Genomic DNA, 21,258 nt, shown 5'->3' with positions numbered 1-21,258 from the left:
GGCTCCTTTCAGAGATGTCCAGATTGAAAAGCAGTTTGGAGCTTCAATCCTGGAGAGAATTGCAATACTTGAAGCTCCTCTATTTTGAAGACATAAAAGAGGAAATCATGTGTTAGTGACTGGTGTCACATCAACAAAATCATACAGTTCACATTCTCCAATGGCAAGCTGCTTTTTCTTTTTCTTTGAAGAAGAGAAGTTAGCCCCAATCACAGTCAAGGGATCCTATACCATGATCTCGTTCATGTAAGAGATGATTTTCGCTGCAACAATATAATCATGTGGTCCAATTCTGGTAAATATTCGTACCATACTCACTCTTGTTAATTGCAGTGGAATGTCTCCTCAGGCCTGACCTTAGCAAAATCATCTAAATTTGAGCCACCATCTCCCCCACCTTCCACCGAACATAGACACACACATCAATTTACATGACTTGCAAATTTATGATGATGCTAACTACAACATGAATAGTGAGTGAGCTTTATATGATATCAATAGCTCTGAACTACATGCAGTTCTATTATCGTTGTTCACTCATTCTAATGACACAACCTTGTTCCTTCCAAAGAACGGCTTGCTCTGGACACTCATGGGATTAGGTACACTGATGGAGATTTCAGCTCATGAAATGCGAGTAACTTCCATGAGCCTGGCCTTCCTCATAATGTTTTAAACTGGAACATTGTGGAGTCATCTGACAGAAAGACCCAGTATGCCATTTGCATGACATAGCCTTGCTAAGGAGAGAACTGAACCTTGTTAGGTTAGTGTTAATTGAATAGACAGTGACCACTTCCCATTCATGAAAGCACAAACTTTGACTCAGACATGAATTTGCCACTTTTCATTGGATTCATATGGAAAACTTTTGATGGTGAAACAATAATCAACTGCAGAGTCCTACAGGGATCTTCAGCGCATGTGTATAAGCAAATTATCTCTTGTTATGCTAAACTAAACATTAGGAAAAGTGCATCCTTTTAGTACAGCAATCATGCTTCTACTGGGTGACACAGATAGCGGTAGGATGCTCATCATTTTCTCCTTCTCTTGCCTATTCTCCTGATATAATGCAATCAGGTAATGTATTTGATGCATGAAGCAAAATTAGTAAGTTAGGTTTCTCCGAAAATATTTATCGGATCACATTACAAATAATCCCTCCCACACTTCCCCAAAATGCAATCATCCTTGAAGGTGTCACTCAAGTAAAATGACTGGTTTAAACCAGGTTTAACGGCAGCCACCTAGCAGGTAGAAAGTTAACCTGTAAGAGTTTCTTCCTTTTTTCTATATAATATTTAGACAGAAAGACTTTTTTTGACATTCAAAGAGGGCATGATTTGGAGTTAGCAAAGAGGGTTATCATAATGTTGTGATCAGGAGAAAGTATTATCAGAAAAACATAAATTACTAAACAATTTGCTTTCCTTAGTCATTTCTAGTTGGAAGTAACATATATTTTTTCAGTAGTATTTAACTGATCATAATACAGGCACTTTCTTCCAAGCCTACCTACAGTTAGACATGGAAGGGAATGTACTGCCACTCCAGTAGTAACCGATTTATAACTGGATTTGGTGCCAGCCCCTTTACCCAAGGGAGATCACTCTTGTATGACTTCTTTCTTGCTAAGCAAACACTGATTTAGCACATTTGATGCTAAAATAAGTCAGAAGACAACAGTTTCTGTTTTTGATGCAGGAATGCTTGATTTGAAATAGATTTTATCCTAATGATCAGAAAAGTATAAATGAATAAACATATTTTATTTCAAAAATTAGTTTTCCAAGGTTACAGACGTGAATGATGGATGGAGTATTCCTAAGCTAAATAAGCATCTGAGTGTTTGATGTTTGAGTTGGGTGCAGATTTACTGTATTTGTCATTCTAAATACTGTTGTTTCCCAACACAGAGAAAACTACATTGAGACAGCGTGAGTTTATAAGTCTGAATTTATTGACCAGAACCACTTGCATGATCACCTCTTTGCATGTAAGAGTCCTCTGTTGAAGCCAATCTGATTAAAATCAGATTTCCACTGTCCTTCGTGAAGATCTGACAGCGACCGCTTAGGGGTCATCTTCTGGTGACCTTTGAATTAGCCACTAGAAATATAGCTTTCAAAAATCTGAAAGTGAATCCAACCATTCGACACATATTGATGTTCTTCAGACACACTGCTCAGTCTCCCAAATGCGAAGATATAAGATTTCATCTGATTGGCTAATAAAATGAGTGATTATGGTAATAACTTAGGTCACCAGAACATGACCCCTAAATGGTTGCTGTCAGATCTGATTTTAATCAGGGTCCACTGTTCAAGCAGCATTGGTTGCTTCATGGGAGAATGTCAAAGCCTAATCATGCCTTCAGACCAAAAATCCAAGAAATATAACTGTCTTTATTTGGAATTGCTATGTTGTATTTCTCAGCAAAGCCCATGTAAAAGGCGTTGCTGTTATTAGGCAAACAGAATAATGGCCAATCAGTGCTGACTTGTAGTGTACCATTAAGAACACAGACATCAACCTTGGCTGCAAGTTTGTCTGTGTTTTTATCATGCGGCATTAATAAGTTACTTTGCATTCAGATTACTTTATTTGGAGATTCCTAATTCATAATTTGCTTGTAGTAGTTAGTGAAATAATTTCTTAAATTACCTTTTATATTACCTGTTTAAACTTTTATGTTCAATTTGGATTTTGAGAAGGTTCAAGAATTAATTTGATAAATCTGTTTTGAAATGAAAAGGTAAGTCTTAATTTGGATTATTAACAAGCCTTACTGTATATACTCACATACAAATCGAGTCCAACAGCAAATGATGGTGACCCTTACCTACCATTGTATAATGTTAATTTCAACAAAAAAAATTAAATTCTGAACTCATTATCATTGCAAAAATTTCAAATTGTTGCCTCACCTGCAGATCATAAAATATATTTTATACATGCAGATCCTGGAATGGGTTATTGTACTTGTGAAGCAAAAATGGAATGCAGTCAGAATGCGGAATGAATACAAAGGAAATGATGAATGCATTTTGTAAACAAAATTGGAGAAATCAAATACAAAATGCAAAACACATACTAATAAATGATAAACTGAAATGAAACAAAACATGAGTGCATTTCATGAATGTATTTGAAAATCAGTTAGTTTCAGCTGGTTCTGAATTTCGAAAGAAAATTTATGAGATGATAGCTAAAATGCACATTGAAATGAAATTCAAATGTAACTCAAATGAAATGAATTCGAAATGCATCAACAGTTGAAAATGAAACTCAGATTTAGTCAAATTATCTTTTCTTAGGGTCTGTTTTGGACAGTATAATTTCTGACAGGGGTCAGCATATCTCTAAAAGTACCATTTGTCTTAGGAAAAGTGAACAAAATTCACTCATCTCAATGCAAAAGCACTTATTGAAAATTTATGGTATTATTTGACTTTTAATTCTGCATAGTTGACCATGAGAAGATATAAAACACAATATTTTTTTTTTCTACTTTATATTCTCGCTTGTAAGTTGAGTTAAGCTGCATATTGTATAGACCTAGATCTGCCATTGCTTAATGCACTAGCAGATCTGGGTCTATGCAATTAACAGTAATCAGTAGAGCAAGTAACATAGATCAAGATCTGCTGGTAGATTATGTGATGGCAAATAAAGGTCTATGCAGTTTGCAGTTGGACTTAACTTGCAAGCTAGTGTGTTCTGTAAATAAGTCCACTCACTCCTTTATGACAAATTTTGTTATGCTGGCCCTCTGGTCTTATTATATGGTAAGATTTGTTTGCTTTTGGTCAACTTTTATGTCAGTGTAATGGTTATTATTTATGCTCTTTGGTCAAATTTTATGTCAATTTATTATTTATTATTTATGTTAAAGGATACAAGATTCCTGCCGAAGAAAAATTCATAAGTGAAGCTTGAAAAAGTGCATGGGATTCCATGCATTTATAACCCACTCCCAGGCAAATTGTCACTCTGTGCATGTTTATGGTCTGATTACTAATAATGGTAACTAAGCAGTAAATCAGGGTCTGTGCATAAAGCATCATGCAAAAGTAGCAAAAATGGGGTTATACTTTGATATGTTACTTTTTCACTAGTAACCTATTTTTGAGATGTCACATTTTCAATAGTAACCTAGTTTTTATGTCACATTTTTGATAATAACCATTTTTTAGATGTCAGATTTTTTATAGTAACCAATTCTTTAGATGCCACTCTTTTGATAGTAACCCATTTTTGAGATGTCACATTTTCATTAGTAACCTATTTTTGAGATAACACATTTTTGATAGCTAATTTTTGAGATGTCACATTTTCAGTAGTAACCTATTTTTGAGTTGCCACCTTTTCGATATTAACCAATTTTTGAGATGTCACATTTTCAATAGGAACCTAGTTTTATATGACATTTTCGATAGTAACCAATTTTTGAGATGTCACATTTTTGGTAGTAACCTTTTTTTGAGATGTCACATTTTCAATAATAACTAGTTTTTGAGATGTCACATTTTCAATAGAAACCTAGTTTTATATGACATTTTCGATAGTAACCAGTTTTTGAGATGTCACATTTTCAATAGGAACCTAGTTTTATATGGCATTTTCAATAATAACCAGTTTTTGCGATGTCACATTTTTGGTAGTAACCTATTTTTGAGATGTCACATTTTTAGTACATGTAGTAGCCTATTTTGCAATGTCCTACTTTTGATATTTACCAGTTTTTGAGATTTATATCTTTTGCAAAATTAAAATCTTGAAATAAATTTGCTAAATCTAACAAAGATAAGTTTTTAATTTTTATAAAATTCAACGATTATCTACTTTTTATATTTTGTCGCTCAAAGTTTTATAAAATAGAGATTTTACATGACTATTTTGAACATTCTAAAATTTTGACTACACTAACTTCTCCCTATTTTCCCACCTATACTGTTGGGGTGAGAAAAGTCACTTTGCCCAAACATTTCAGTGCAGAGTGGACACTGCTATAAAAGTTTTGTGGAGTCATAGAAATGGAAGCTCATGCATCCACACCCATCTCCACTAGACCTTTAACTGATGACTTGATTAATACTGCTAAAAGGATCATCAATTCAGTGTGTACTCCATATGAAACATACTGTTATAGGATTACATAAAGCAACCACATCATCCTTCTTAGAGGGCAACAAAATGTGTGCATAACCAATATATATGATAAATGAAAGGACCAATATGATATATATGAAAGGAATAAATATAAAATGTAACCAAGATATGTATTCATGCTATCCTTTGTTGTGGAAGGTCACAGTCTGAAACAGAAAAGTGACAAACCTCACTTGTAAACAAATGCTAGCTCTTTGCTTAATCTTATCCCACTTCTGACACCATTCCTATTCTCATACCATGTCTTGAAACTTTTCACAGATCAGTTGTTGCAGCCAACTGCAAGAAACCAGGCAGAGCTAGAGAGAAAGTTGAAACAGCAAAAAGATGAACTGGAAAAACAACTGCTGGCTAGTGCTCAAGAGTTGCTAACACTTAGACTCGTATGTTACATACTTAAATTCAGATTCTATTGTTTGTTAAATGTACAAGTTCTAAAAACTGTTGTAATGTATAATGCACCCTCAGTGTAGTGCTGTTGTTAGCTATTATAAAAGTGGCCCATTTTATAAATAAGGAAGTCCTATACTTAGGCAAGTTTCAACAAGGCTGTGTCATTATAAGTCGTTAGAGACATTAAAAAATAGTCTACACTATAATGATACAAAAGCCCATATTAATCTTGAAGAAGTCAGCAGAACCCTGTAGTAATCATGTTGCCCATCCTTCAGTTTTTCTATCCTCAACATCGGGCTTCTTTACTGGGAATTATTGGATTTTAACCAAATCTGGTTTGCATTTTTATTTTATCGAGACCTCAGGAGAGTTGTTTCCAACCTTTTGTGTTATTATGTCAAGGAATTATGGCTCCTGTCCTCCTAATTCTCATGTCCACATATTACTTTTACCAAGGGTTGTTGAATTTCAAATAAATTTTGTCGTGCAGCATTATATTAATAAGATGTGTACAATCTCCATGACATCATTTTCAGGAGTTATGCCTGCTGATTGACTTTCCTCTTATCAGCATCATAACATTATTGTGGTTTATTAGATGCAAACAAATTTAGCATGTGACTTTCTATTGATGAAACCGTCAATAAATTGAATTTCAAGCTTTCCACAACGTCTTTGAGTTAGACCCACTGATTGCCCAGCCTATTGACTGTAGTTTCTGTGATGTAACTTTAATATGGTCTGTTGGATTTCGCATGACTTTATATTGCTGAGATCTTGAATGAGCTGGATTTTCAGTATTTGATGGTGACATCTACAGAAGTTATGCATTCTGATTTTCAGACTTCCAATTGGGTTTTAACTAAAGTTGTTAAGTGGCTTTATTTTTACTAATCCTACAATGATTTTGATTTGCAGCATTCCACAACAGAATTTAAAGGACAGTTTTGGTCCCTTATTTCCTGTGGTCCAAATTTTCCTTTCCACATCATAACTTTGCAAAGAATTCTTTGTATATCATGCAGCATAAAGACCTTGAATTAATTTGATTTATATCATTCCATGGTATCATGAGTTATGGCCCCTGATTGTTCCCATTACTTTACTTTTTGCAGCATAACTTTACTGATGAATGATAATACACCTTTATATTAATGAGACCTTGAACGAGCTGGATTTCCAGGATACCACATTATCATTTATTTAGTAGAGTTATTGTTCCTGATTGTTCTCCTTACTTAACCTAGTTTTTGAAGCATAACTTTACAGAGGAATGTAGGTTTCAACAAGGTGTATAACATACTAATACATCGATGAGACCTTTAATGATTTTTATTCCATTTTATAATAAAGGAAATTTTTTAAATTGATACATTTGTCCTCACTTTGATTTTCCATAGCAGAATTTATTTTTGGGTCCTGCCAAGTAAATTGTAGGGAGCAGAACCCTTTGTGATACATTCATCTCTAATAGTACTAGCTGAGCTAACTTTGAGTGAAATTAATTAAGCAGCATCTGTCCCATTTAGTTTTTTGTTTAGATCACTTATCTTCTATTTGTGTGATTTCTAGAGTTTGTCCAGCAAGCATAATGAAACAATCAACAAGCTTGATGTTCTCCAGAAGAAAGTAGTAGATGGTGAACTGATAACTTGGAAACGTCGACAGCAGTTGGCAGGAAATGGAGCGCCATCTGATGCTGGACATCTTGAAACTATACAGTCATGGTGTGAATCTCTTGCAGAGATAATCTGGAATAATCGTAAACAGTGGTTTAAAGAGGATATCCTGAGACAGCAGTTGCCAATTGAAGCACCACAGGGGACAAAGGATTATCACCATGAACTAAATCCAAGGATAACAGGCTTACTTTCATCCCTTGTCACTAGGTAAATAGTGTAAAGCAATTAGTATCGACATGTGAAAAATATTAGTTGAATCAGCAGATTTGGTTAGTGTCCAATGTACATTTAGATAAATCACTTGATTGTTTAGTATTTTACGTAATAATTTTTTTTCCGAGACATGTTGGCTATCATTTACCTGAGCTAAATGTTTTGTAGGTACAAGAGACTGAAGTTTCATTTCACTAAAATCAATTGTTGACAGTATTTCCTGTCTGTCATGCAAAGCATATACAAGATGTGGAATTCACTATTACAAATGTTGTTGTTGCTTTGACTGTAAGTGTCTGCATCAAGTTTTTCTGTTTGGTTCTGTTTCTGGGATCATGATACTTAAAGGATGGATTCAGTTTCAGGAGTAGAGTACCGTTCAGTGTTGATACCAGGAGGTCAGATCAAGGTGACTGGGAAATCTCACTTTAACACAACAGTTGGGGTCCATAACTGTTGACTGTAATATATATAATTACTATATACTGACCCAGAATATAGGAACAACAAAATGTGTGAGTGAGTGAGTGTGAGTGTGTGTGTGTGTGTGTGTGTGTGTGTGTGATTTGGAATTTTGACATAGCTTTAGCAATTTTTCAGTCATATCGCTATGATGTCTGCAGTGTGGCAGTTTATAGTGATGTCTAGCACTGGGGCATCATGCCACAGATGACCCACCCAGCCACATTATCCTGTCACTAGGCCAACCATTCCTAACATTAACCTCTTAATGCTGAACCCTTAGTGAGGCAGCTGTTAGTACTGTTTTTATAAGTCTTCAGTGCAACAATAGCAAAAATGTTTGATGAATTTGTGTGTTTGTGTGTGTGTGTGTGTGTGGAGAGGAAATAAATAAAATGACAGTCAGATATATAGTAATAATTTTACTTCCTGCCAATTAATACAACAGTCCTGATTAAGACAGACCCATACTTTATGAAAATTCATCATCGCTGTGTAAGAATATTAATTATGATCTGTAACTTATAGGCTGCTGAAGCTGAATTACTTTTATCAGTTTGTAACCTTGTCTAATGTTTAAACTATCATTTGGGAATAAAGCAACCTTTAGGAAAAAGATCAGAAGTCACAAAGCATCTTGGTTACATATGGATTTGTCTTACAACAGTCCATAATTGTTAGGTTCCTTTGTACTGCAACAATGTGAGAGAAATAATGTGTGTGTGGTTTGGATTTTTAACATAGCACTGGAACGTCTTGCCACAGACATATAGCATGATGTCCCACCCAGTCACAATATCCTGAAACCTGGTTGACCAGTCCTAATACTGACCTCCTTATTGCTGAAATGCCAAGCAAGGCAACTGTTAGTATCATTTTTTTAAGTGTCGGTATGACTTGGGCTGGGGTTTGAACCTGTGACCACCCGTATCCATGGCAGATGCTCTAACCACTTGGCCACTGGAGCGGTCTTGTGAGGAGAAATAAAGATAAATGCAAATATATAATTTAATTCAGAAAAGCAGCAGTATCTTTTAAATGTTTTAAAGAAGAGAATATCATTGGAAAGAGAATACAATTTTAAAGGTTATAAATGTTTGGGCCAGACACTAACATTTCACATATTAAATGTGTATCAGTTCAACATAAAAAATAGAAAGGAAACAAGAGCAGAATTGTAGGGTTTGACGCCATTTTTCAGCACAATATAGGCTATACATGATGGCCAGTATAAATGGTAGAGGGAAAACCCCAGAATTAACCACTGTCCTATGAGAAGCTACAGGCAAGCTTTCTCATGTACCCACATTGGCCGTGTCCAAGACTCAAGCCCACATAGACAGAGGTGAGATTGAAGTGATCCATAATGGTGAGTGCTTTAGACCACTCAACCACTGGGGACCCTGAAAGAAAAGAAAATCATATGGGAAAGTTTTCAAGACCAGGTCTATAAATTGGTTTGATGTTTTTTTCTGTAGGTTTATGGCAAAATTATATTGTGCCTTTTATTCAGACACACATTCAACACATTTATTCAGGAACTAAGTTGTGTATGCATTTTATTTAAAGGTATAACTTTGTGAGGTTAATTTTCATGCTTGTGTGCTATACAATATAATCGTGAATTGTTATGTTGACATAGAACACTTGCATGTGATTTATACAATAATTATATAATAATAAATCCTTGTGTAGTTATATAATATTTGGATTTACAGGCCCTGAAGCAGGTAATTTTACCAAAGTTGTATTTTTGTTTTATATTTCGTTTGCATTCCGTTTAATTTCTGTCATGTTTGCATTTGATCTGTTACTAGTTATTCTTCATTTATGGTCTGAGAAATGCATTCAGATTTTGCAGTTATTGCTTTCATTCATTTATTCAAAACATAATGGAAATGAATTAAGGAAAGTTTACCCATTGTTTAGTTGAATGGAGAGAACTTCAGTTATCCTATTAAAAGTGTGCTTGATTAAAATGGCAAATGCATACAAAGGGAAAAAAAAACGGCTTTGAGTTTATGAGAGAGTAAAACTACCAGCAGAAATTGTAAAAATATATGTGTGGTCTACAAATTGTATGATTTAATTTCCTTCAGGCAACAATTTGTCAGATACAACCACCAGTGATGATACCAACACATTAATGGCAGTTATTTTTTAATGTCTGCCTTGATAATAACATTGTCAGCTTTTGTAATCAAATTTTTTCCATCAGTGTAACAAATTGCTTCCTAGATTATCATTCGGATGAGTAGACTGCATACCTTTCTGTAGCCAAAAAATTCATGACTCTATAGCTTTCAACCTTTTCACAAGGCCTTCATCAGAGAAATGACCTCTGGACTCCTTAGCTTTCAACCTTATTACAAGGCCTTCATCAGAAAAATGACCTCTGGAATCCTTAGCTTTCAACCTTATCACAAGGCCTTCATCAGAGAATTGACCTCTGGACTACTTAGCTTTCAACCTTATCACAAGGCCTTCATCAGAGAAATGACCTCTGGACTCCTTAGCTTTCAACCTTATCACAAGGCCTTCATCAGAGAAATGAAGTGGAGACTGGAATCACATGGTCACCAATATGTTGATCATGTGACAAACTCCTTATATACACTTGTTGGAAGTTCCAAACCAGAATCATGGTTAAACAGTGGCTCCCCCATGAAGATTTCAATAGCTTCCCTTATTCCAATTTCAACCACCATCTTGAACATAACAGATCAGCCATGTCAACTCCATTGCATCGGGTAATCTGCTTTATTGGTGTTGAGGACAACTGGATGATGTAAGTCAACTGTATTAAGAAAGCTTTACGGGCCAACAGTCCTGAAAAGGAAAGGGAAAGGGATGTACATATGAAGAAGAGGAAAGAAAACGTTTTAACTGTCCCTTTACAATAGATTGGTGGACTCTTCTCAAAGATTACACAAATAAAAGTTCTGAAAACATGGAGCTGATGTGATCCACAAATCCTTTAGCAACATCATTCAATTTTTGTACATCCCAAATGTCAAATACCTTTGAATAAGAAGTGACCGGTCATCTGTAAATTCCAGTGTGATAATTATGAAAGAAACCATATTAGGGAATCTTCCAGAATTGAAACAAAAGTTAAGAACACTTATACACCAACAGAGAATCCCTGACAATAGCTGGTGAACATTCCAGAAAAGTGGGGGATACAGTTTATTGGGATAACATCAGAGTACTTGGTGGAGAGAATAATACCCTAAGGAGAAAAATAAGGGAAGCTATTGAAATCATGGAAGTGGAGCCAGTGTTGAACCATGGGTCCAGTTTGGAACTTCCACCAGTGCACATAAGGGGTACATGATCAACATATTGGTTATCATCTGACTCAGTGTAGACTTCATTTCTCTGTTGAAAGCCTTGCGAGAAGCTAAGGCTAAGGAGTCATGAATTTGTTTGCTACAGAAAGGTATCTATTCTGACTTAATTAATTAAAAACAGCTGTAGCAGGTAACAATATTCATTCCAGAATCTGATTGAGCTTTTGACTTTGAAAATGATTTAAAAATCCATTTATAAAATGTGTTTACATTTCATTCAATGTTAATTTAACATACATTGTTCTTTGGTGTGTTTTACATTTATATGCACCATTTTCTTCATAATGCAGTTAAGATTTCATTTGTGTTCATTGTGCATTCCATTTTAGTTTTCACTGGTAATATTAACTCATTCAGGGTCTTTATCAAAAACATTTGATCAGTATGACATTAGACATGGCTGCTTGCATTAGTGCATTAGTATATTTCCCACAGGTGCATTAGTATATTTTCCACATGTACTTTAGTGCATTTTCCTCAAGTACATTATTACGTTTTCCACAAATATATTAGGACATTTTCCTCAAGTACATTATTCTGTTTTCCACAAATATATTAGGACATTTTCCTCATGTACATTATTACATTTTCCACAAATATATTAGGACATTTTCCTCAAGTACATTATTACATTTTCCACAGTTACATTATTGCATTTTCCACAAGTACATTAGTACATTTTCCACAAATATATTAGGACATTTTCCACAAGTACATTAGTGCATTTTCCACAGTTACATTACTTAATTTTCCACAAGTACATTTTCCACAACTACATTAGTCTGTTTTCCAAAAGTACATTAGTGCATTTTCCACAGTTACATTATTGCATTTTCCACAAGTACATTAGTACATTTTCCACAAGTACATTAGTATTTTTTCCACAATTACATTAGTGCATTTTCCACAGGTACATTAGTACATTTTCCACAAGTACATTAGTACATTCTCCACACGTATGTTAGTACATATGATAATATACTACTAATAATTCTTTTCCAGTACATTTATCGTGGAATCACAGCCACCACAAGTCCTGAAGAAAGATTCCCGATTCACTGCCACAGTGCGACTCCTAGTGGGTAGGCAGCTTAACATCTATATGACCCCACCTCAGGTCAAGGCAACCATAATCAGGTAATTCTTGACTATGTTACGCATCAATTTCTTGTGAAAACAGAAAACAAGTAACTGATGGTGTCCTCTGTGGTCTTTGGTTAATACAAGTGAATATGAATGGCTTTTTGTAAACAACTCACTCTAAATAAAGTATATACTGTACTTGTACACATTCTTTGCTCAGAAAGTCAATGTATTTTGTAATACAAAAAAAAACTCATTTACTTTATCTTCTATACAGTCGAGTAAATAAATATTGTAAAATAGAGCCACGGGATTGTGTTCTTCTGTGTAATATAACTGTACAATAAAAGTGCTCAAAGAAAAATATGTCAGACACAGGCCCAGGGAAAGTGACTTTAAAATAATCACAAGCCCTGAATAAAATTCAATTATCCCTGACCTCATGCACCTCAATTTCATGTGCCCAAAAGAGCCTTGTATATTTACTATTATTTCGACACGACACTGACATGCTGTACTTTAAATATGAAAAGAGAACAACAAAATTATATTAAATTGAATCACCCTTTTATTTGCCTCTCAAAATATTTCGCGTGAAGCAAGGCCCTAATGTCACCCAATGTCCTATTGCTTCAGTACTCAAAGTTAAAGAATTTTTCAGACACTGGTTCAGGGCAATTCTCATTTAAAAAAATCACTTGTCCTGACTTAAAATCCACTTGTACGAAAATGGTATATTTTGTGCTATTACTGTGGCACACCCATCCTGCCCAGAAAAAAGTAATGGTTAGTGCCTTAATCTTGTGATCTTGGTCACTGAACCCTTTTTCACATTCTGCTGAAGAGGCTTTCACAACCTATGAGAATTCAAAACATTTATTGCATTGAAAAAATTTTATAACCACAATTCCACTGACATATTGTTAACTTACTTGATCTAGTGAGAGGGAGCAACAGAGCTGTTTTAAGCACAAAAACCAGAAAAATAATTTTTAGTCCTAGGATGCATGCTGCAGATTTCATCTAAAAAGTTCTAAAGTCTTAACCAAAAGTTAAGGAAGTTGTAATTAACCTAATTTAGTTGTGTACTTAAAAAGAAAAATGACCCCATTTAACACTGACTAATGAAAACAGTGTTCAGATTCAATAGGCACATCTTTATGATTACAAGAATGTGGGCATCAGGTCTGACTTTCGATTATTGGGGATACATGAATTGTATATCTTGTCAGTCCAAGACTTGGGATGTTAGCATAGATCATTGGGCCAAGTGTGCTGCATGGACATGCATGTCTTTATTCCATTTGCATGGACATGGATCTTTCTGCTAATCATTTTCATGCATACCCCATTTCTGTGATATATGCCTGGAAAATGTTAAACCCATGGTAACTATACTGTGAATCAGGGGTCCGGATTGGCTGAGTGGTCTAAATTGCTCACTCGTACTGATCATTGCCATTTTATTTCTGTCTGTGTGGATTCATGTTTCGGGTTCAGCCAATGTGGGTATGTGAGAAAGTTTGCCAATAGCTTCTCGTGGGTCAGTGGTTCTTTCCGGGGTTTTCCTGGGTTCAACTTTCACCATTTATACTGGCCGCCATGTATAGCCTATCTTGTGCTGAAAAATGGCATTAAACCCTACAACAACAACAACAACTGTAAATCAGACCCACATTCATACCTTATGTCTATCATACATGAATGGAAACCCCATGATGTCTGTAATGTTAATCAGGCCCATACGAGTCATTTTTTTATATCTAAGACTATTTTTGTTTCTTTGCAGTGAGGCTCAGGCCCGAGCTCTTCTGAAGAATGAATCCAAAGCAAAGGAGGAAAACAGTGGTGAAATAATTAATCACTCAGGCACCATGGAGTATAACCAGGCATCTGGACATCTGAGTATCACATTTAGAAACATGGTTAGTATAGGCATAATAGTTCTCTGGACCAGTCCATAATTCTGGATTCACTCTTGTGCTGCAAAAACATAATAAAAAACAACTTCAAAGAATGTTTTGCAGCATTATTAGTGAGATTAGTTGTGTTAGTAATAATTTGACACATATTTATAACTTCATTTTCAAAAATACTGGACCTGATGCATTTTTGTCCCAGTTAGTAGCAGCATATTTGATATGGGAGTATATGATGAAATAAATTGCATTAGTGTGCTTAATTACTAAATAGTCTAGAGTTAAAGTGCATTAGTTTGCTTAATGTAGTAAAGAGTGAGAGGTAAAGTGCTTGAGTTTGCTTAATTAATAGATAGTCTGAGTTACAATGCATTAGGTTTCTTAATGAAATAAAGATTTAGAATTAAAATGCATGAGGTTTCTTAATGTAATAAATATTTAGAGTTCAGGTGCATTAGGGTTCTTGTTGTAATAAAGAGTTAGAGTTAAAGTTCATTAGGTTTCTTAATGTAATGAAGAGTTAGAGTGAAAGTACATTATGTTGCTTAATGGACAAAAAGAGGTAAAGTGCATTAGGCTGCTTAATGTAATAATGAGTATGAGTTACAGTTAATTAGGTTGCATAATATAATAAAAAGTGAGAGATAAAGTGTATTAGGTTGCTTAATATAATAAAGAGTGAGAGGTAAAGTGCATTAGGTTGCTTCATATAATAAAGAGTGAGGTAAAGTGCATTAGATTGCTTAATGTAATAAAGAGTGAGAGGTAAAGTGCATTAGGTTGCTTAATGTAATAATGAGTTTGAGTTAAAGTGCATTAGGTTGCTTAATGTAACAAAAGTGAGAGGTAAATTGTATTAGGTAGCTTAATGTAATAAAGAGTGAGAGGTAAAGTGCATTAGGTTGCTTAATGTAATAATGAGTTTGAGTTAAAGTGCATTAGGTTGCTTAATGTAAAAAAAAGTGAGAGGTAAAGTGCATTAGATTGCTTAATGTAGTATGGAGTATGAGTTAAAGTGAAATAGGTTGCCAAATATAATAAAAAGTGAGAGAAAGTGTATTAGGTTGCTTAATGTAATAAAGAGTAAGAGGTAAAGTGCATTAGGTTGCTTAATGTAATAAAGAGTGTGAGTTAAAGTGCATTAGGTTGCTTAATGTAACAAAGTGAGAGGTAAAGTGCATTAGATTGCTTAATGTAGTACAGAGTATGAGCTAAAGTGAAATAGGTTGCTAAATATAATACAAAGTGAGAGTTAAAGTGCATTAGATTGCTTAATGTAATGAAGAATGAGAGGTAAAGTATATTAGGTAGCTTAATGTAATAAAGAGTGAGAGGTAAAGTGCATTAGGTTGTTTAATGTAATAAAGAGTGAGGTAAAGTGCATGATCTTGCTTAGTGTAATAAAGAGTGAGAGTTAGAGTGCATTAGGCTGCTTAATGTAATAAAGAGTGAGGTAAAGTGCATTACTGTAATAAAGAGTAAGAGTAACAGAAGTAATCATTAGAGTATTTGAATTTGACCTTATGACCTTTCCTAATTATGCAGAAAGCCATATTTTATCATTAGGCAGTTATGCACTGAGAAGATTGACTCTATAGATGGAATCAAAATATGCTGAAAACGTGCTCATTTAAATAGATATACAATTTTAATAAACAAATTCAAGTGTTGTGATGGCTCAGTCATTAGCATGCCAGACTCAAGACTGAGAGTGTATGGGTTCAAATTTTACAATTGGACCAGCTAGGGTCAGCTACTATGGTGTGTCCTTGGGCAAAGCACTTTATTCCAGTTGCTTGTGTACAAATAACCTATATGTATTGCTTTGCCATTAAACACCAAACCAAACTAATCCAAACACAATTCAAAGAACTATTTATAACTTGAGATGCTGCAAGACTTTCCTTTACTTTACTGAACTTAATCAACCACTTATAACACCAGGTCTGCCTACAAGCAAGAAGGTGAAATATGGATGTAAAAGTATGACGGGTAATGCTGGCAGAGATGCAAGTCATTTCAAAATTTGGCAGATTTATTTTTATTTTTAATCTCAAATTATGACACCATTTCTATTTGATTTTGATCTTTCAGTCCAACAGGTTCTTATTTAGGTGAGTCACAACATAAATTTAGATCTTGGAACCACATGTAATACATACCTTTCTTTTGTGAAAGAGTTCCCAAGTACTTGTATCACACAAGCAATTGAATATTGACCAGTCAGAAATCATGTTAGCTTCACTCCTTGATTCACCTGTGAAAGTTAAAGTAAGAAGTCAAAAAGCAGTTGAATATTGATCAGTCAGAAATCATGTTAGTCTCACATCTTGATTTGCCTGTAAAAGTTAAAGCAAGAAGTCAGAAAGCAATTGAATGTTGATGAATCAGAAGTCATATTGGCTTCACACCTCGATTGACCAATGAAAATTAAGAAGTCAAAAAGCAATTGAATAATGACCAGTCAGAAATCATGTTGGCTTCACATCTTTATATACCAGTCCTGTGAAAGTTAAAGTGAGAAGTCAAAAAGCAATTGAATATTGATGAATCAAAAATTATGTTGGCTTCACTCCTTGATTTCCCATTGAAAGTTCAAGCAATATGTTATAAATGTGCAGTGTTATAAATGTTCACCAGATATTGGGGTATTATATACATACTATTACCATTACATTGTTTAGTAGAATCCATGAACATGTCTGCCATATAAAAGAACTGTTATATTGAAACCCCATGTTGTGTGGAACTTATAAAGAGAACTTTGTTTTACTGACATCCCATATAGTGGGGAACTTGTTTTTTTTATTATAAAGAAATGTGATATACAGTGGGGATTGTATTATAAAAAGAAATTATGCAGAGGCCCCATATAGTGGGGGAACTTATAGAAAGAATTGTTTTACTGAGGCCCCATATAGTGGGAACCTTATAACAAAAATAAATGTTTTACTGTGGCACCATTTAGTGGGGAACTTATAAAGAGAACTGAAACCCCATATAGTGGGGACCTTATTACAAACAGGACTATTATACTGAGACCCCTTATAGTGGAGAACTTATAAAAATAATTGTTTTACTCAGGCCCCATATAGTGGGAACCTTATAACAAAAAAAAATGGTTTACTATGGCTCCATATAGTGGGAACTTATAAAGAGAACCGAGACCCCATATAGTGGGGACCTTATTACAAAAAAGACGATTGTACTGGGACCCCTTATAGTGGAGAACTTTTGTACTTATAAATTCATCGATTTATTTTTTCTTGTTTACAGCAATTAAAAAAGATCAAAAGGGCTGACAGAAAAGGAACAGAGGTAACTACATTTTGCTTTTTCTTGTCATAAATGTCAATGCAGGGTCCACACTGGACTAAAACATTTTGGAGAAGTGATTTCTCTCTGCCACCAGAATAAGGCATTGTTGAGAAAATAGGGATAAGTGCCTGTAATGTGGTCAAAATTTGGAAGTTGAAAAACAGTCACTTAGAACAGCTAAATATTTAAGCTAGCTAGAATGAATGTTATTTTTCATTGCTTGATTCAGCAAAACTATAACTTTTATTTTCCAGAAGACAGTCACTTCAGAGTTAGGTCACTGTTGAAAACAGGTGACATATATTGAGGTGAAGGTCCACAGTCTGTATATGTACAGGATGTATGGTTCTTATTGTGGTTTTCCTGGGTTCTTCCTCCACAAATTTTAATTGCTGGCAAGTATAGCCTATCTTGTGCTGAGAAATGGGGATAAACCCCAAAACAACAACAACATGTTTTGATAAACAGAGTTACATTTTCTGCTCTATTTTGATAGAATTTTTTCAAATGTTTGTTAGATTGGAGATTGAGTCTTAAGCCTGCCTTTGTTGAAGCTTCCCATAGTGATCTCTTAGATGGCATTTATATGCATATCCATCCTTCAATTTAATCATATGTCTGAATGTCCATTCATACCCTAAATTGACATCTGTATCAAGGTTTTTAAAGCTCAGAGTGAAAGCTTTTGAAGTTCTGGCAAAATAAAAGGCAGGCAGATAATAGGGGAGTTTTTTTTTTGTACTGTTGCAAATACATTTTACCTGCAATATATTGGTGGAACCAGTGTCACTCATTTTTAACCTCAAATACAGAATTGTTATCCACAAAATTACTGTATATACTTGCTCATAAGTTGCGTCCAACTGCATACTGTATTGACTTGTAGCTGCCATCACATAATGTGCCATCAGATCTGGGTCTATGCAGTTTGTTAGGAATAATCACTACAACAAACAACATAGACTCTCATCTTCCTGCGCTTTATGCAATAGCAGATCATTGTGTGTTGTTTGTAGTTGGACTCATGAATGGGTATATACAATACTGGGAGGTTTAAGAAAATAGTAGGATTTTCTTGTTCTTTCTGTATCAAAAAATGTTTAACATTTCATCATATTATTTTATGGGGCTGTCAAAAAAAAAGATTTCTAAAGTTTTGGTGTCACTGTTTGGACAGGAGAAATAAATATACAAAAAAAATGACCTGCTTTTTTGGGAGGGGATGGTGGCATATTTCTGCTGTCATGCCAGGATGTGAACATTTTTTCCACACAGAAGAATGTAGCCATTTTAGTTGGCAGAGGAATTACTTCAACTCTTTTCCTCCAGAATACTTCAGTGTAATTACAGCTTGATAGTTTTTCAGTGTTATACATCAAACAACATGGGGGATGGATAATTCATGTCAGGATAATTGTCATTTCCTTTGCTTTGCCACTTGCAAGAATGTATTCTGCAATTTTCTCCACTTCAAAGACCAGATCATGCCAACATTTGATTGGTTGAGCAGCAGTTGTATGCCAACATTTGATTGGTTGAGTGACATTTGTATGCCAACGTTTTATTGGTTGAGAGACAGTCGTATATCAACCTGTATTGGTTGTGTATACCAGCTTTTGATTGTTTGAGTGGCAGTTATATATACCTGCTTTTAATTTGAGACACAGCTGTATGAGTTGATGGAACTCGTGCAGTCAATTCCGCATGAAAATGTTGATGTTTCATCTTCAAATGGTGATTAGATTTTTTTATATTATTTTTTCAGACAGTGGCAGAGGAAAAATTTTGCATCTTGTTCCAGTCCGACTTTACTGTTGGAGGTCATGAACTTGTTTTTCAAGTGTGGGTGAGTTTTTTTTTTAGAAATAAAGTTTGCACAGACTTGAAGAATTCAAGAATTTTAGGGGCTGCCTTGAAAGTCTTTGAGTTATATCAATTTTTGATTAGTATGTGTGTGTGTGTGTGTATATATATATATATATATATATATATATATATATACAGTGTGACCCAAGATAACACAGTAGTTGGGAGCCATAGAACCCAACTGTGTTAAAGACTGAACCGTTTTGTAAGCAGCCAGGTCAGTTAGCTAAAGAAAATGATGCATATACCCCAAAAAATGTGCATGGGGGGTAGGTAAAAAATGCAGGCACAAAAATATGTGCTTCATTGGCACAGTTACCATCTTTAATCATTGCATGTTAAATGAGGAATGCACCTGTAGTGAAAACAGAAGACATATATAATATTTTATTTTATTCAGAGAACCAACCTATTGGTACATATATGTGTATACTGTTTATATATACATGTCTAATGTATAGCACGAATAGAGTATAATCACCATATACTCACCCACGAATCTTATCACATACATTGAACCCACAATACAACTAATTTCATCAAAAACATGCACACACACACATTTGAAATATTCAATAATTTTGTCACAGGTCATGTAGGTCTGAATTTAGTGGAACAAATTAGCACAATTACGTAATGAATGATGAAGCAAATTTACTTTTCATTACATCCCAAGTTGGCAAAAGTTAGTTTGTGTTTTAAGCCACCGTTGGTAGCATTTGTAAGCATAAACTTTTTTACTGCAAAAAGGAAACTTTCATGACACAATAAACGTGTTCCACTTATGTTTGAAAATGAAACAATCCATCAGATTCCATTGCTTTTATTTAAGTTTGGTACTCACTTTACTGTTTTTATTGAAGATTGTAGTCGGCTTTCTTTGAAGGATGTATGTGTTATTGAAGTCACCTCTAAAAGGACAGCATTGAAAAACCAAACAAATGCCTGTTTCTGATTTTGGTGGCGACACCAAATAATTGTACTGCATGATTAAGACTGATTTTTGTTCCATTTGCTTAGTACATTTTCATACGAATCGGTGCTTTAAAGGTAAAGTTTTCTTTGAAATTTCAGCAAACTAATTTATCTGGATACATTTTTTTTAAAAGAAATTGGCTGTTGTTTGGTTGAATGTAGTTACTGTTCCTCCCTGCCTAATGAGTAGACCAACAAGTAAGATTTTGGTTTTTTTTTTTTTTTACATTTGTGGTAGCAAATGATGCTGCCTTCCACGCATGCGTTAGAAATTTTAGAAAGGGTAAACTGACAAAAGAGAAGGAGGTATTCTTGTCTGATGACAGGGATTACTACAGAAAATGTGAGTGTTCTGAAGGATTTAATTCAGGGCAAAAAGAAGAGGAATTTTACTTACCATCCATATACAACTGTCAGTCTATGTAAATATACTAATTACTAGTGAGTGGCCAAAAATCTGACAAAAGATAGATTATGAGATAATGCCTCATCCGGTTGATCTCCACTACCAGAAATGTCAACAACAAAAGAAGCAGATATCTCACAACATACAGTACTCATGCTAGATGTCAGCATAAGCGGATTATGATATAAAAATTCACATTTTAGATGGCTTGTCACTATGGACAGAGAATTTGTTCATGTAACTTTAGATAAATTTCAGTGCATTTTATATCATGTTTGCAGCTTCCTTTCATGGGGCCTCTGAATTTCTCCACTACAGACCAATCGTTGTATATACAGGTTTAAACAGCCAACAATGTCATCAAAAAAAGAAAATTGCCAGATGGTATATTTTGCTGCCAATTAGAAAAA

At 34.6% G+C, this 21,258-nt stretch overlaps 1 protein-coding gene across 2 annotated transcripts in view; it reads left to right on the top strand.

Annotated features, from left to right (window-relative positions):
• The window catches only part of LOC149771597 (signal transducer and activator of transcription 5B-like), a 119,406-nt gene that overhangs the window by 41,118 nt on the left and 57,030 nt on the right, over positions 1-21,258 (top strand). For both annotated transcript variants that reach the window (XM_089948287.1, XM_089948286.1), the window contains exons 7-12: positions 5,437-5,558; positions 7,144-7,460; positions 12,284-12,418; positions 14,154-14,289; positions 17,560-17,601; positions 19,367-19,447. In XM_089948287.1, the coding sequence (XP_089804413.1) occupies positions 5,437-5,558; positions 7,144-7,460; positions 12,284-12,418; positions 14,154-14,289; positions 17,560-17,601; positions 19,367-19,447 (833 nt within the window). The remainder of the gene's footprint in view (positions 1-5,436; positions 5,559-7,143; positions 7,461-12,283; positions 12,419-14,153; positions 14,290-17,559; positions 17,602-19,366; positions 19,448-21,258) is intronic.

This window comes from Sinohyriopsis cumingii, unplaced genomic scaffold (genome assembly GCF_028554795.1).
Source record: "Sinohyriopsis cumingii isolate HCF-2022 unplaced genomic scaffold, ASM2855479v2 utg001752l, whole genome shotgun sequence".
NCBI classification, from domain to species: Eukaryota; Metazoa; Mollusca; class Bivalvia; order Unionida; family Unionidae; genus Sinohyriopsis; species Sinohyriopsis cumingii.
This window is presented reverse-complemented; position numbering and strand designations above follow the sequence as displayed.